Source organism: Procambarus clarkii, chromosome 25 (genome assembly GCF_040958095.1).
Source record: "Procambarus clarkii isolate CNS0578487 chromosome 25, FALCON_Pclarkii_2.0, whole genome shotgun sequence".
Classification (NCBI taxonomy): Eukaryota; Metazoa; Arthropoda; class Malacostraca; order Decapoda; family Cambaridae; genus Procambarus; species Procambarus clarkii.
The window spans coordinates 8,737,434-8,754,093 of NC_091174.1; the positions used below are offsets into that span (position 1 = coordinate 8,737,434).

At 39.6% G+C, this 16,660-nt stretch overlaps 1 protein-coding gene across 1 annotated transcript in view; it reads left to right on the forward strand.

Moving 5' to 3' along the window:
- LOC138368628 (limbic system-associated membrane protein-like) overlaps nt 1–3,765 on the forward strand; it is a 258,549-nt gene extending 254,784 nt beyond the window's left edge. The window contains exons 6-7 of the mRNA XM_069331250.1: nt 1,142–1,314; nt 3,132–3,765. Of these exons, the coding sequence (XP_069187351.1) occupies nt 1,142–1,314; nt 3,132–3,244 (286 nt within the window). The 3' untranslated portion in view covers nt 3,245–3,765. The remainder of the gene's footprint in view (nt 1–1,141; nt 1,315–3,131) is intronic.
- The last annotated feature ends 12,895 nt before the right edge of the window (nt 3,766–16,660 follow it).

The following is a 16,660-nucleotide window of genomic DNA, read 5'->3' on the forward strand; positions in this document are numbered from 1 at the left end:
AGAGAGAGAGAGAGAGAGAGAGAAAGAGAGAGAGAGAGAGAGAGAGAGAGAGAGAGAGAGAGAGAGAGAGAGAGAGAGAGAGAGAGAGAGAGAGAGAGAGAGAGAGAGAGAGAGAGAGAGAGAGAAAGAGAGAGAGAGAGAGAAGAAGGGAAGGATAAATAGACTAGAAACAGAGACAGACTCTAAAACTGAAGCAACCACAAACATAAAGAAAGACAGACATAGCAATAAAGCATACATTCAAACATACAAACAGGCAGACAAATATACTTATGTACAGACAGACAGACACGCAAAGAAACATACAGACAGACAAGGTCATAGAGACGGATATCACTATCAAAGCCGCTATCAAACAGACTGTGAGAGCGATTCAGACAGACAGACAAGCAGACCAACAGACGGTGACAGTCAGACAGACAAATGAGAGGCAAATGAAAGGAGGGGATAAGAATGGGAAGTCCACAAAAGCATGATAGTGGTGAAGCTGATGTGTACCGCATTGCGTCTGTCACTTGTTACCTCAAACCTGATTACACCAAATTACAGCCTGAAATGGATTTTTTTTTTCTCTCTCTCTCTCTCTCTCTCTCTCTCTCTCTCTCTCTCTCTCTCTCTCTCTCTCTCTCTCTCTCTCTCTCTCTCTCTCTCTCTCTCTCTCTCTCTCTCTCTCTCTCTCTCTCTCTAATAAGAAGCATTTAAGATATTGTAAGGTCAGTTCATTACATTCTAATGTAATAGACATTGTAAATAAACACCAAGCTTGCACTAACCACTAACTTCAATATATCATTAACAACATGTCAGTCTCAATGAAACCACTAACTACCACTCCTCACCACATGAACCACTAACCACCTCTCTTGCTTCACAGGAACACCCCACTGATCACCACTGTCTCCCACAGCAACTACCACTAACAACCCCCGCCTCTCCCCCCCCTAATCGGAACCACCACTATCCCCCCCCCCCACCCCACCGAACAAGAACCACCACTAACCCCCCTTCCCCCAAGAGGAACTAACCACTAACCACCCCCCCCCCCAGGAACCACCACTAACCCCCCTTCCCCAGCAGGAACCACCACTAACCCCTCCCCCCCCCCCCAGGAACCACCACTAACTACCCTCTTCTCCCTCAGGTACCACAACGGTGACGTGGTGCACTATTCGGGCAAGAAGGACGTAGCTGTACATACCATGGACGGAAGGTCGAGACTCGTGGTGGTTGACGTGGGTCCTCAACACTCCGGCAACTACACTTGTGCCCCTGAGAACGCTGCCCCGGCAACGGTCACTGTTTACGTGCTCAGAGGTGGGTGTTGATAGGGGAATTATTAATTGAATAATTATTATTATAATTATTAAATAATATAGAATTATTATGTAATTTTTATTTCATGGGGGGATTAGTAAAGGGGCTAAATTATTGGGAAAGTGAGTGTGGGGGGGGGGTAATGGTATTTTTGTTTTTTTATTTCGTTTTTTGATGGGAAAGATATGATGGCTAGAGTGTTTATCTTATCTATCCTTCCGTATAGGAGATGTCTGGTGTAATATGTTCACTGGCCATTGTGATACGTACTCCCAACCCTCAAACTTCTACCTTATTCACTTCTGTCTCACCTATTCACCTCCAATCTATCCCATAAACTCCCTATCCTATTAACCAAGCTACTCACTTGCATCTACCTATCCAACCCCCCCTCTCTCTCACTCAGCCTCCTAATCGCTAATCTACCTGCCTACCTACCAAACCACACCCACACAGCATTGGTCTTTGGCACGAACACCTCAAAAGTCACTCTGGATCAAGTCCAACTCAAATGAATATCTTCAGCCCTTTAGCTCAATTAACTCCAGTAGTTGCCTAATTACACACATCATTAGCAAAGTTTCTAATGATTGTTACTTGTACAAAAGTTAGTAATTCTCCTCATTAGACTTAACTGCACCAAGAAATTCAATGTGCACTTAGTTCTCCTCCTCCCTGTTAAGGACATTGTCAACTTTTCAACAGTATCGAAATTCTTGCTTCACTAAAAATGGCCGTAATTTAATATATCATTGAGCCAGAGAGAGAGAGAGAGAGAGAGAGAGAGAGAGAGAGAGAGAGAGAGAGAGAGAGAGAGAGAGAGAGAGAGAGAGGGGGGGGGGGAGAGAGAAAGTGAGAGAGGAAGGGAAAGAGAGAGGGATTGGATTATTTACATACCAGTTTTTTAACGGTAATGAAATACCGTGTTTAAAAATGCTTTTATGATCACACTAAAATATATATATATATATATATATATATATATATATATATATATATATATATATATATATATATATATATATATATATATATATATTAATATTTTCTTCTCCTGCCACCCATATTTTTTTTGTATACATATATTTTGTTTCATTGACTACATCGACTTTGGTCGTCGACTTTGATCTACAATACAAGTAAGGTATTACAAAATACACCATAAATTAACGTTCTGTGCCATAGAGTAACAATACAAAAACTGTGTTTATAATCACCACATTTCCACCATAACTTTCACAACACAATGACAAAAACCAGATAATAGCATATATATTAACCACATACTCCATAGATTCACATATGTCTTCCTACTATAAAGACAACAGACCAAGGTGGAAGTTAACATGTTGACCGAACCACAGAACATATTTATTAGAGAACATAATATTAGAGATATTAGAAAGAACTTTTTTAGTGTCAGAGTGGTTGACAAATGGAATGCATTAGGGGGTGATGTGGTGGAGGCTCACTCCATACACAGTTTCAAGTGTAGATATGACAGAGCCCGATAGGCTCAGGAATCTGTACACCTGTTGATTGACGGTTGAGAGGCGGGACCAAAGAGCCAGAGCTCAACCCCCGCAAACACAACTAGGTGAGTACACACTAGAAGGTGACGGGACGACGACGTTTCTGTCCGTTTTCGGTCCTACGTTCCGGTTCGATTGTCTCAATCGACTTGAGAATGGTCCAGGACGGACCGAAACGTCGTCGTCCCTTCACCTTCTAGTGTGTGGTCTGGTGAACATACTTTAGCCACGTTATTGTGACTCGTCGCCTGTATATGGAAGTTAACATGTCCGTTGTGCCCACAGCCGGTGAACATCCGGCGGCCATGCAGCGAGGAGAAAGCTCAACAGCTGTGCCAAGGATCTCCTTCCTCTTCCTGCTCGGTGTTTGCTCCAGCTTCATCGTCTTCGCCAGATGATGAGATTACCAGGAAGGAAGAGAAGACGTGTTCAAGACGACGACATCTAGAGGAGCCTCTTCCTCCACCTCCTCACAACTACTACTACTCTACTTCTACTAATATTTCTTCTACAGCTACTTTGTCTACTTCTACTGCTCGACTGTTACCAAATCTTATCTTCTTGGGATGGAAAGAGGCCACGCGAGCTACGGAGTAAGAGGGACGATGTGAGAACAGCGGTTCGAGCCTCCTTAGATGTGCCAAGTCGTGTGTGTAGGGTGCCTTGGCCTGACGCTAAATCGTGTAAACTATAAAGGGTTTTGTGGCACTCAATACCCTGGCTGGATTGTGCACTGGCAATCACCATCAGTTGGTCCCAAACTCGTTGAGGATAACGTCACTTTTGCAGACATTTAAAGCTATAGTATAACGTCAAGCAAATTAATCTGTGAGAAAAAACTTTGTCCTATTTGAAATTTCCGAAACGAGAACAACAATATTGATAAAACAAAGGCTGGTAAACATCTGAGAATAAAAGAGAATAAATTTTATATATATATATATATATATATATATATATATATATATATATATATATATATATATATATATATATATATATATATATATATATATATATATATATATATATATATATATATATATATATATATATATATATAAAATTGTGAGGTGGAATGTCTAAGAAACTCAATTTCCGATCAAATCAGTGAGTTGGTGATCCAATTAACGGCTTTACAGTCGCTCAGGCTTGTCACCTTGCCAATCAGTAGTAGCCACGTCATCCAATTAGTGATGTCAGAGGCTCCACCTGATTGGTCAAGCTTGTCAGGCTGCCAATCACTGAAGGAGACATGACGTCATACAATGCGTCGAGGGTGATTTCTCAGGTAGAAGGAACGCTTCTCAACAGGTCGGGGACTTTAGCACCACCCGCTCTGTGAGACAGAAAGAGAGACGATAATTCTCGTCATTTTCAGAACATTTGCCGGGTGACACCTTCAGAGATGGATTTCGTATACACACAAGCTGAAAAAACTGACTTTATACACAAAAGCACGCTTTCATTCACACACACGAACACGCAAAGAGAGATACAGAAACTCAAGCACACAGACACAGGCACACACACACACACACACACACACACACACACACACACACACACACACACACACACACACACACACACACACACACACACACACACACACACACACACACACACACACACACACACACACACAAAGGAGAGGCTGAGAGAGCGGTGAGAGGTGGAAATAACAAGGAGGAGGTAGGACAACTTGCTCGTCTAAACAAGATTACTTTGTATAGAAATCTATTCCTTCAGTGTTTCATGCATCGGACAATTGATTTTGTACATACAGTTGTCAGATTTTGTTCAATGACACCGGCTACGCGATGACCCAGACGCAGACCTGAAACCTAACTGATGTATGGGTGTGTTTTGGGTTCACTAACCATGTGTCATTGAGCATTATATGTGCTGACAGAAAGCATTGCCATTGGTATAATCTCAATGGGCTAATCATACAGTTGGATCTGAAAATTCGGGTTCACTTTGTCGCCTAAGTTAAGGGCACGCTCGTGGACAATCCTCATTACTCGCGCGGGTGGATGTTCCACCTGCTGGTTCCTTAAGTAACTCCAGGGTAATGATAGTGAGCAGTGATAGTGAGATATTCAATAAACAGTGATTATCACTTATCAAACATTGATCAAGGGTGTGTTTATATACAAAAGTGATTTTTTTAATGTGTAACTGTCCTGTTTTGAAGGGGCATTCAGACTTGTTGTAGTGTGTACTGATAACTTGTCATTGTACATATGAATTATAATTTCGTACCGTGTACAAACGATAATTGACATGTTGATCGAACAAACAAATTCATGGTGATATCTGGCTTGACTTGTATCACAAATCATGAAATATTGATTATTCCTACTTGAAGGGGGGTAGGAAGATAAAGATGGTGTACAGGTATTTCTCAATGCTACCTGGGTAGATAAATGTTGTATACTCACACCTACAAGATGAGAAGGATGGTGTATGCTAACTTCTATCTGGATAGTAGGATAGCCTACACTCCTATCTTGGTAGATGGTTGTCGGACCAACTATCAGAGTAGTTGGATGTCGTACAATTACTTCTACAAGGGAAGCAGAATGACGTATCTCAACACTAACCTAGGTAGAGGAATAGTAAAAAAAACACTTCAACCATCGAAGAAAATAAGTGTACATTCACTTCTACCAGTAGAGATAGAAGAGGGCTGTACACTCACTCTTCCATACCTAGGACGGTGTAAATTCCCACCAGGGTAGAGAGGGATAGCTTGGAGATACCATCCATCCTAACCCCCAGTGATGTAGCCATATTAATCAGTTTGTGTTATAGTACATAGCATGTAAGTGTTTTCTGTCAAAGAACCATCCACCAAGCGTTGTATTCTCCCACTTCTGTACACAAATCTTTTCTGTGTTATTTTACAAACACTTCAAGTTAAACAAAAATCAACATGTTTACGAAAATATATCATATTCATAATTTTCTTTTATTTTTCCATCTTTTTTTCTGAGTCACTCGATACAATATTTCTTTCCTGAAGATTTGAAGGTTATATAAAAATTTGAAACTTTTATATATACAAATATATATAAATATATATATAGAGAGAGAGAAAAAAAAGAGGATCTCTTAAAAGATGGATTTTGTCCATCCATAATTAATGTACTGTAGTTTTAAGACAAATATCAGTGTATTATTTGTCTATGTCATCTTCAATGGAATAAACAGTATTTTTAGAACTTCTTTAATCATTTACCAAATCCTAAAGAAATTAAAACAATCCGTAGGATAAATATTTGTGTATATTTAGGGCAATATATAAGTTTCCTGGTACGTTCACCAAGAAGGATTAGAAACAGGTTAAGCGCATTATTAAAGGGAGTTATGCAATTGAATGTGACAGAAAGGGTTTCGATACTGCACACAGTAATCACACTAACCTGATGCATCAAATGAACCCTTGTGGATTTGTTCATTTGATGCATCACGGTCTTGTGATTTCTGTGTGTAGTGATGTAAGGGCGAAGAGGGAGAACGGCCTATTGACATAGGTCGAAAGCATGGGGGAGTTGTGTAAAACCCTGGTTTGTGTCTCGGAGAGACTGCAGGATCCAGTAAGTTCAGTAGAACTTCGGTTTCAACTCTTTTACCATGTCGTAGCTCAGTCGATTAAGGCAGTGTCTGGGATGCTCCCAGACGCAGGTTCGAATCCTCGTCACGGCCCTTGTGGATTTGTTACGATACTGATTTCAGCACCAATCATCTTTGTATTTCTTATATCCATCTTCTGCTTCAGAAGGAAGTTGAATATTTAATTCCCTAAAATTCATTTTACAGTTTTACCGGGCACAATTTAATTTTTTTTAAATTTAACTTTGCAGAGTTAACTTTTCAACCTCCTTCCCAAGAGAAGAAGTACATATGAAATATTAAGAAAATTTATGTTGGATCTTCTTAATATTTCACCCCCTCCTCCCCTTCCCTCTACCTCTCACGTTTAGTAAAAAACCGAACGATATATATATATATATATATATATATATATATATATATATATATATATATATATATATATATATATATATGTATGTCGACATATATATATGTCGTACCTAGTAGCCAGAACGCACTTGTCAGCCTACTATGCAAGGCCCGATTTGCCTAATAAGCCAAGTTTTCATGAATTAATTGTTTTTCGACTACCTAACCTAACCTAACCTAACTTTTTCAGCTACCTAACCTAACCTAACCTATAAAGATAGGTTAGGTTAGGTTAGGTAGGCTTGGTTAGGTTAGGTCATATATCTACGTTAATTTTAACTCCAATAAAAAAAAATTGACCCCATACATAATGAAATGGGTAGCTTTATCATTTCATAAGTAAATAATTAAAGGAAATATATTAATTCTGGAAAACTGGGTTTATTAGGCAAATCGGGCCTTGCGTAGTAGGCCGAGAAGTGCGTTCTGGCTACTAGGTACGACATATATATATATATATATATATATATATATATATATATATATATATATATACATACATACTTGAGCGACTTAACCAGTATAACTACCGAACACCTCTTGCAAGAAACCAGAAACATTTGTCCAAAAGAAGGTTTATAGAAGGAAAATCCAGTATGACGAACTTAAATTTTATAATAAGATAGCAGCACTCAAACACAAGAGGGTGTATGACAGACTGCATGTTCCATGACTGTCAGAAAGCTTAGACCGAGAATTCAGTAAAGAGCATATCATTTTAAACTACTCATATGAGTTTTTATCAACGTTAGAGACACTCTTCGTTTCTTAAATTATATATACTTAATTTAACTAATTTTTTTTTAAATTAGGGTTCCATTTGTTCAGGCTCATCCAGGTTTCAGGCCTATATATATGATTGGTCTTTGTTCATTTTTTTTCAAATACTGCGAATCATTTGTGTATGCGTGTGTGACGAAGGTGAGTATAATACTCATATGCAGATGATGAGTTACAATATTATGTCACAATTGGACCGTTATCACCATACGACTTGATAATGGTCCAGGACGGACCGAAACGTCGTCGCTTCTCCATCTTCTGAGGTATGGTTTGGTCATCATTATAATATGCATATTTGATAAGTTCCCTCTGCTGCCCTCGTACAGCCCTAAGCACTCACACAAACACACACATATACGTGTCTCCAGGTAATAGCTGTTTCCCTGGAAGTATATTATCCCTCGCTCCCCTGACTCGAGCAATGAAGGTGGCAGCTGTAGTGGCGATGGCCGTCGCTCGCCTATTATTAATGTCTAACCTACGGCCACCACTTTTGTATTCTACCTAGGTCCTAATAACCCTCACAGCCCACTAATTCCAACACGGTCTACCCACGAAAACACCGGCATTATACACACACATCAGCCAGAAGTGTCAGGAGGTAGTAGGCAAGTGTATATCGGTCCAAAGATGAAAAAATGTAAATGTAAAAGAGGAATCCATGGTTCAGTCAGGCATGTAAGGAAGCAAGACAGATGAAACTAAAAAAAAAGGGTAAAACAGGTACACAGGAATTCTGCAAAGGTTTCCTGGAGGTGGTCACAATAAAGCAAGGAGACGTACCTGAACGGTGGCGGTACATCAATCAACTTTGGAAGAATTTGAAATTACTGGAGATGAGGTTAGGAGGAATTTGCTGGAATTGGACACGACAAAGACATTCGGACCTGACAGAATGTTACCATGGAGACTAAAAGATGGAGCCGAAGAACTATGCGAGCCACTGTGTGGTGTATTGAAAACAAGAGACATACCAAAACCTTGGAAGACAGTTAATGTCGTTCCTAAGTACAAAAAATGGTGACAGATGGGAAGCAGTGAACTATAAGTCGTGTCCCAAATTAGTATGCCATGCAAGGTGATGGAGAATATCACGGGGAAAACCTACTAGCACATCTGGATACAAGAGACTTTGCAAAACCACCAACATAGGTTCAGGGATCGTACATCTTGCCTCACAGGTTTAACAGAATTCTATGATCAGCCGATAAAAACAAAATAGGCAAGAAATGGAAGGGTAGACAGACTGAATATTTTTTAGATTGCCTAAAAGCCTTTCACACAGTACTCCACAAGAGGCTGGTGCATAAGTAAAAGAAGCAGGAAGTAGAGGCAGGTAAGGAGCTGCAATGGACAAGGAAGTACCCAAGTAACAGAAAACATCGAGTTACCGTAAGGGAAAGATTTCAGAATGGGGAGATGTTACCAACGGAGTCTCACAGGGTTTTGTACTGGAACCTATTCTGTTTTGGTATGGGTGAACGATCTTCCAGAGGATATAGACTCATTTCCCCTCAATATTTGCTGATGATGCTAAAATTATGAGAAGGATTCAAACCGAGGAAGATAGTAAGAGACTACAAAATGACCTGGATAAACCTGGAGTAATAAATGGCTACAAAAGTTTAACTCAAGCAAGTGTAAACAAATCAAAATAGGTGCAGGGAGCATGAGACCGGACTCAAGGTACCGTCTGGGAGATGAAATCTTTCAAGAATTAAGCAGAGAGAAAGATCAGAGGATTAACATGATACCGAACTTATCTCCCAAAATCCACATCACATGGATATCATCAGCGGAATATGCTAGGCTGGCCAACATAAGAACTGTGTTTAGAACCTTGTGTAAGGAACCTTGTATATCACATATGTTGTTGTTGGGGTAGCGAGGATTATATTGCTGGTAGTTGTAGTGGTGATGGTGGTATTGTAGTTCTTGGTGGTGGTGGTGACGTTATTGTTGGTAGGTGGGTGGTGGTGGTGGTGGTAGTCCTGGTGGTGGTAGTCCTGGTGGCGGTAGTGTAGTGAGGGTGGTATTCCTGGTGGTGTTTGTGATGGTGATGGAAGAGGGAAAGAAATTCGCTACCCTCTTATGCACTTGGGCCTGATGGTGCCGTGTTTGTCACTGTAAGCCTCGCTCCTGTGATACATGGCCCCACTTTTGCACACAGGCTGAGCCAAGTGTGTTCCCAGGTACACCTGACTGGTGTCCTGACATCTCATGTGTGTGTGTGTGTGTGTGTGTGTGTGTGTGTGTGTGTGTGTGTGTGTGTGTGTGTGTGTGTGTGTGTGTGTGTGTGTGTGTGTGTGTGTGTGTGTGTGTGTGTGTGTGTGTGTGTGTGAAGGGATGGGGGGGTCCCTGTGTGCGTGGATTGTATGTGCTTACTTTAAACAACTAAGCCTTTGGGGAGAGAAATCTAGCTCTTAGGCATAAACTCTTGGAGAATACTGGAACATTGACTTTCCTTGACATTCTAATTCTCTGCCGTAGCACTCTTGAAGTTGCTAATTTTAAGTGTGTGTGTGTTGACTGGAACTGGGCTTCAGTTCCTGGTTCCCTACTTTATAACTCTCAGTCATATAAGGCACTGACTTTCGGATTAATTACTATAAATCATATTTTTTTAACTACGTGTTAGGGTTGCTTTTACTCTCACAAATTGCACTTTTATTGCTTAGGAGTAGTGATCAAGATGGTAGGGTAGAAGGGTAGGGAAGGGTGATCAAGATGGTAGGGTAGAAGGGTAGGTTGTGGCAGCCAGCTCTATTCATGCAGGAAGGGTAGTCGAGGATACTAATACATGCATGGAAGGTAGTGGAGGATACTAATGCATTCATGGAAGGTAGTGGAGGATACTTATACATGCAGGGAATGCTGTGGAGGATACTTATACATGCAGGGAATGCTGTGGAGGATACTTATACATGCAGGGAAGGCATTGGAGGATACTTGTGCATGCAGGGAAGGTAGTGGAGTACTTATGCATGCAGGGAAGGTAGTGGAGGATACGTATACATGCAGGGAAGGTAGTGGAGGATACTTATACATGCAGGGAATGCTGTGGAGGATACTTATACATGCAGGGAAGGTAGTGGAGGATACTTATACATGCAGGGAAGGTAGTGGAGGATACTTATACATGCATGGAAGGTTGTGGAGGATACCTGTACATGCAGGAAAAAAACGTGTAGATGCGTTACCCAGAAAGCACCCAGAGACAAGGCTTGTAAGGGGTGAATACAAACAGACGACTTGACTCGCCAGATGACTTGGCGTCTTCTCCTGATAGTTCCATTCCCTTAACACCTGCCCTCCATTGACCAATGAGCTAGAGCTCAACCCCCGGCAAGCACAACTAGGTGAGCACTGAGCCATCTCGCTCCCTCACCAAATGCTTATTTTATAACCTTCACTGCAGAAAATATTTAACTATGCAAGAGGTCGCCAGCTCCCTCAACGCCCGTTTTGAAGCAATCTTCAGAAGCATATCCCCAGTAGAGGACTGATTTGTTCTGATGGGAATTATTATGAAGGAACTTCACACGCCTTATGATGTTTCTGGGAACTTTGAGACGTTCTGTGATGTTTAAGACGTTCGAGAAGGGAGTTTGATTTATACGTTTGAAGATGGGTTTTTTTCTGAGAGGAGCTTAAACACCTGTACTTCTCTATTAGTCTGAATTTAGTCTGTTTTGTGATCAATTATTAAAGAAAAGCTAAATTATGTGTTTTTATAATTTTATGAGATAAGAATAATTATATGAGATAATTTACCTTTTAATATTTTAAAACATATATTTACATATATATGACACTTGAGCGTTATTTTTGAGCGAAATTCAGGGTGATCGCAAATATTTGGAGTCTTAAATTATGACTTTTTATACCGAAAATATGTAAATTAGTCACAATTGTGATTGATCATATTTTTGCCCAAATTGACCTGTAGTTTTTAAAATACGTCTGTCGGCCTCCTACACCATCACCCCCTCCTCATCTTATCTTCAACCCACCCTTACTCTACCCTTACCCACCCACACCTCACCTTCATTCCTCAATCACCTCTCCCTCACCTCTCCCTCACCTCTCCCTCACTTCTCCCTCACCTCTCTCTCACCCCTCCCTCACCCCTACCTTATCCCGCTTCTCTACCCAACACGAGTCAGTAGTCACCCTACAGCAATTTCCCTCCCTATTAAAACAATTATCAATCTGACTTTCACTTCAGTTTTTCCCCACTTTCTCTCACATCCCGGCCTCCCACACCCTGGCCTCACACACCCTGGCCTCCCACACCCTGGCCTCACACACCCCGGCCTCCCACACCCTGGCCTCCCACACCCTGGCCTCCCACACCCTGGCCTCCCACACCCTGGCCTCCTACACCCTGGCCTCCCACACCCTGGCCTCCCACACCCTGGCCTCCTACACCCTGGCCTCCCACACCCTGGCCTCAAACCCTGACCTCCCACACCCTGGCCTCCCACACCCTGGCCTACACCTTGGCCTCCTACACGTAGTAATTAGACTTTCTACATCCAATGAAGCTACAGAATAATTTGATAGAAGTGTTATTTATGAGATTTTTTTAGGCATTCACTGATTTAGTAAGATCATATTTGCTAAACTATATGGCGTAATTAGTTGGTTAAATTTTTTTGTTAATTTGTAAAGCGATGAATAACGGGTCCAAGTTGTTTGTGAGGGCTTGTGGGTCTTTACCCACAAGCTCAGTCCCTTGTGGATTTACCCAAGCTCAGTGTGGGTCCCTTGGTGCTCAGTGCTTTTTTGTCTATTTTGACACTGGATTAATCACTGAAGAAATTCGCCTTCCTTTTTAAATGTTCCAATAGGGAAGCTTTCATTGTTTATATATTTCCCGTTAGACCTCGATTGAATCTAAAGAGACCCAGCGGCACTTTCAGTACCTGCCTCTCCAAGAGTTCCTCTTTGATCTCTATAGTTCCCAAAGAGATCCAAGAGTTCCTCTTTGATCTCTATAGTTCCCAAAGAGATCCAAGAGTTCCTCATGTATCTCTATAGTTCCCAAAGAGATCCAAGAGTTCCTCATGTATCTCTATAGTTTCCAAAAGAGACTTGACCGTAGTTTCCGTAACTAACTTTCCAATGTGAAATGAGTTTTAACAAGAGACGTAGAGTCTGTCGACCAATTCACATGTGTCCCAACTGGTATATTGCGAATGAAAGCCAATATTTTGCTGTTTTGTATCGTTTTGCAGTTTAGTTTTATATATTGAAGTTGACAGGAGTTCACGACAATGACTCGCTGGCAGGCGAGTCCACCAAACTTTTATATAACTGTCCAAGCTTTATTAGACATAAAATGCTTAAAAGTGAGTTTTTGTAATAAGTTTCAATTTATTTTATTGTTATTTAAAAGTTCATTTTTTCATCAATTAATATAAGATATTTATAAAGATTCCATATTCTAATTCTAAATATAGCCAACGAAGAATTAGAATTAATGAATTTATTTTATACCAGACAGTCTGAATAATGTAATCGAAATTTTTATTATTCAAAACGTATGCTTTTATTTTGTTGTTTTTCAATGTTCAACTGGTTTCAAATTTTCTCAATTCCAAACACCCGAGATAGTTGTGTATCAATAATTTATTTATATTCATATCTATGTATATGTATATGTATGTATATGTATGTATATATATATATATATATATATATATATATATATATATATATATATATATATATATATATATATATATATATATATATATATATATATATATGTCGTACCTAGTAGCCAGAACGCACTTCTCAGCCTACTATCCAAGGCCCGATTTGCCTAATAAGCCAAGTTTTCAGGAATTAATGTTTTTTCCATTACCTAACCTACCTAACCTAACCTAACCTAACTTTTTCGGCTACCTAACCTAACCTAACCTATAAAGATAGATTAGGTTAGGTTAGGTAGGGTTGGTTAGGTTCAGTCATATATCTACGTTAATTTTAACTCCAATAAAAAAAATTAACCTCATACATAATGAAATGGGTAGCTTTATCATTTCATAAGAAAAAAATTAGAGAAAATATATTAATTCAGGAAAACTTGGCTTATTAGGCAAATCGGGCCTTGCATAGTAGGCTGAGAAGTGCGTTCTGGCTACTGGGTACGACATATATATATATATATATATATATATATATATATATATATATATATATATATATATATATATATATATATATATTGTTTCGTGTTCTGTCTTGTGTTGATGAAATTAATACCCTATTAATGCCACCTCACCCCATCCACCTCACTCAAATGTAGATATCAACAAAATCGGAGATGCGTAAGTTCTATTCAGTTGTGTATTTGTAAACTAAAGTCTTTGAAAATGTAATAAGTTTTACGAAACGCGCTCGTGCCGCGTCAGACTAGAAATAAAAATGAATTTTGGAGAATTGATTTTTGAATTACCTCCAACAGTGAAAAGAAATGTACGAAAGATTGAGAAAATTCGTGTTAGAATTATTAATGTTACTTTTTCGGTCATATTTAATAATATATATATATATATATATATATATATATATATATATATATATATATATATATATATATATATATATATATATATATATATATATATATATATATATATATGTGTGTGTGTGTGTGTGTGTGTCTGAACAAACTTGAATGATCACCAAGCCAATATGCAACTGAAAACTCCACATAAGAGAAGGAATCAAACCGTTAGTACTAATAAGGGTAGTAAAAGGTACATTCTTATACCGATGAACTAATCAACAGTTTGATCTCACAATAAGTGAGAATCATTGGAAACTACTACCGCGGTTATAGTGAGCGTTGTTTCAGCGTCGTGTGTTAATAATAGAACTGAGGTTCGACAATGTTTGAAAGAAAAATAATCTTGTTAAAAAGGAAAGTTTAGAATCTGTGAACCGAGACCACGAAACTTCTGTAAGTTTGTTCATGTGAAAACCAAGTTAAACACTACGACAACCCCATGATAAACTTAAAACGAGCATAGCTGGAGGCACTTGTGGAATTGGTTCAGCAAACAAGCTCTGCTACAGTGTTTATAGAGAGACAAACTCTGACGGTGCGGGTGGTATATTCATCTTAATCATTTTGTCAACCCACACACCTAAAAAATTAGGTGTTTAATCAGTGTAATTTTTTTTTATCGTCTGATTTTTGTTAGGTATTCCATACTATTTGTCTTTTTCGTGTGTGGTATGATATTAAATATGTACTTTAGTTCGCTGATTTGTGGACTTCTAAACGCAGAATTAGGTTTTGTCACGTTGCTTGCACTATACGCCAGCAAACTCGTCACTATTGAACATGTGATGCGTAGTATCAATTTTGAGGAAATTGATTTTAAAAAATCTCACACACGTGCACACGCCATAAAAAAAATTATTGCCCAACGCGCTCTCGAAGTTGCTCACAGCATCAATACCCAACTATTCACCCCATGCCCCACACCCCCTCCCTCTTAGCGTAACCCAGCAAGCCGCAGGCAATACCGTTTCCATAAAATGAGCATCATCGAGGCTCAAGGCACGAAATACAAACCAAAATCTAATCTCGGTCCTTGGAAACCCATGCCCATTTTATTTTCTGGAAGATCAAACACATTTGCGACTGAGGCAAAATAGGTTTTATGTGAGAGAGAGTATGGCGAACACATCGCAATCTCTTCCTTCCTTACTAATCAGACTAAGGCAACCGCTTCGGTGAGGCTCCGGTAGATCAGATTATTGTGGAGACAGCAGTTGGCTCTGTCTCTGTCTGTCTCTCTGTTTCTGTCTAACTCTCTCTCTTTGTCTGTGTCTCTCTCTGTGTCTGTCTGTCTGTATGTCTGTCTCTCTCTCTCTCTCTCTCTCTCTCTCTCTCTCTCTCTCTCTCTCTCTCTCTCTCTCTCTCTCTCTCTCTCTCTCTCTCTCTCTCTCTCTCTCTCTCTCTCTCTCTCTCTCTATGTGTTTACGTTTCTGGCTAAAAGGCGGATTACTTTCACAGATTACGCGCATTAGCAGAGTTAGTCTCTCGCTATCACACAGTGGAGGTATTCGCAGGCTCGGAAGAACCCCCCCCCCCCCCTCCTCCTCGCTATCATACAACGGAGGTAGTTAGTAGTTGCAGACCCGCCTTGCTCCCCCTGTCACTAGTGATGCTCTTTTCTTGCGAACGTTTGCAAAGCTGAGATTCCTCTTGCGTTCGCTGGTTATTGCTCCAGATCTTCCTGTTTAATGCGAGTATAGGAAATATCTCTAAAGTTAAGGAATATGAGTTGCATTTTCACGGCATCATAGCAGTAACATGGGTTAGGAACAAACATTTCCATCGGGAAACAATGGTACTAGGATGATTAACATCAAGGGCTTTCGGTACCAGGAACTGTAATCAACGACTCTGACACCATGAACTTACCCACCCTCAAATGAAGCAACCCGTTCTCGCAAATTTAATAAGTCAATATTGATTTATTAAATATGTGCATAGGTGACATACTTAACATAATAGATACCCTTAAAAAGATTCATAGAAAACACCTTACCTAACGACCTTGCCTAACCTACTTATTATGTTAAGATAAGCATCTTATTGCTTCGTAATTACGATTATTACCTAACCTATAATAGGTATAGGTTAAGTAATAATTGTAATTACGAAGCAATAAGATGGTTATCTTAAGATACTAACAAGGTTAGGTAAGGTCGGTGTTTTCTATGAATCTTTTTAAGGGTATCTATTATGTTTAGTATATCACCTATGCACGTAGTTAATAAGTCAATATTGACTTAATAAATTTGCGAGAACGGGTTGAATGAAGACCTGAGCACCCACAAGTGAAAACTTATTCAATTTAAAGTGAAAAAAACTTACTCATCCTTAATTGGAGATTTACGCTTTTCTAAATGGGAACTTACGCACCTTCAAGCAGTGATTTACGCTTACTCAAGCCGAACTGTAGACGTGA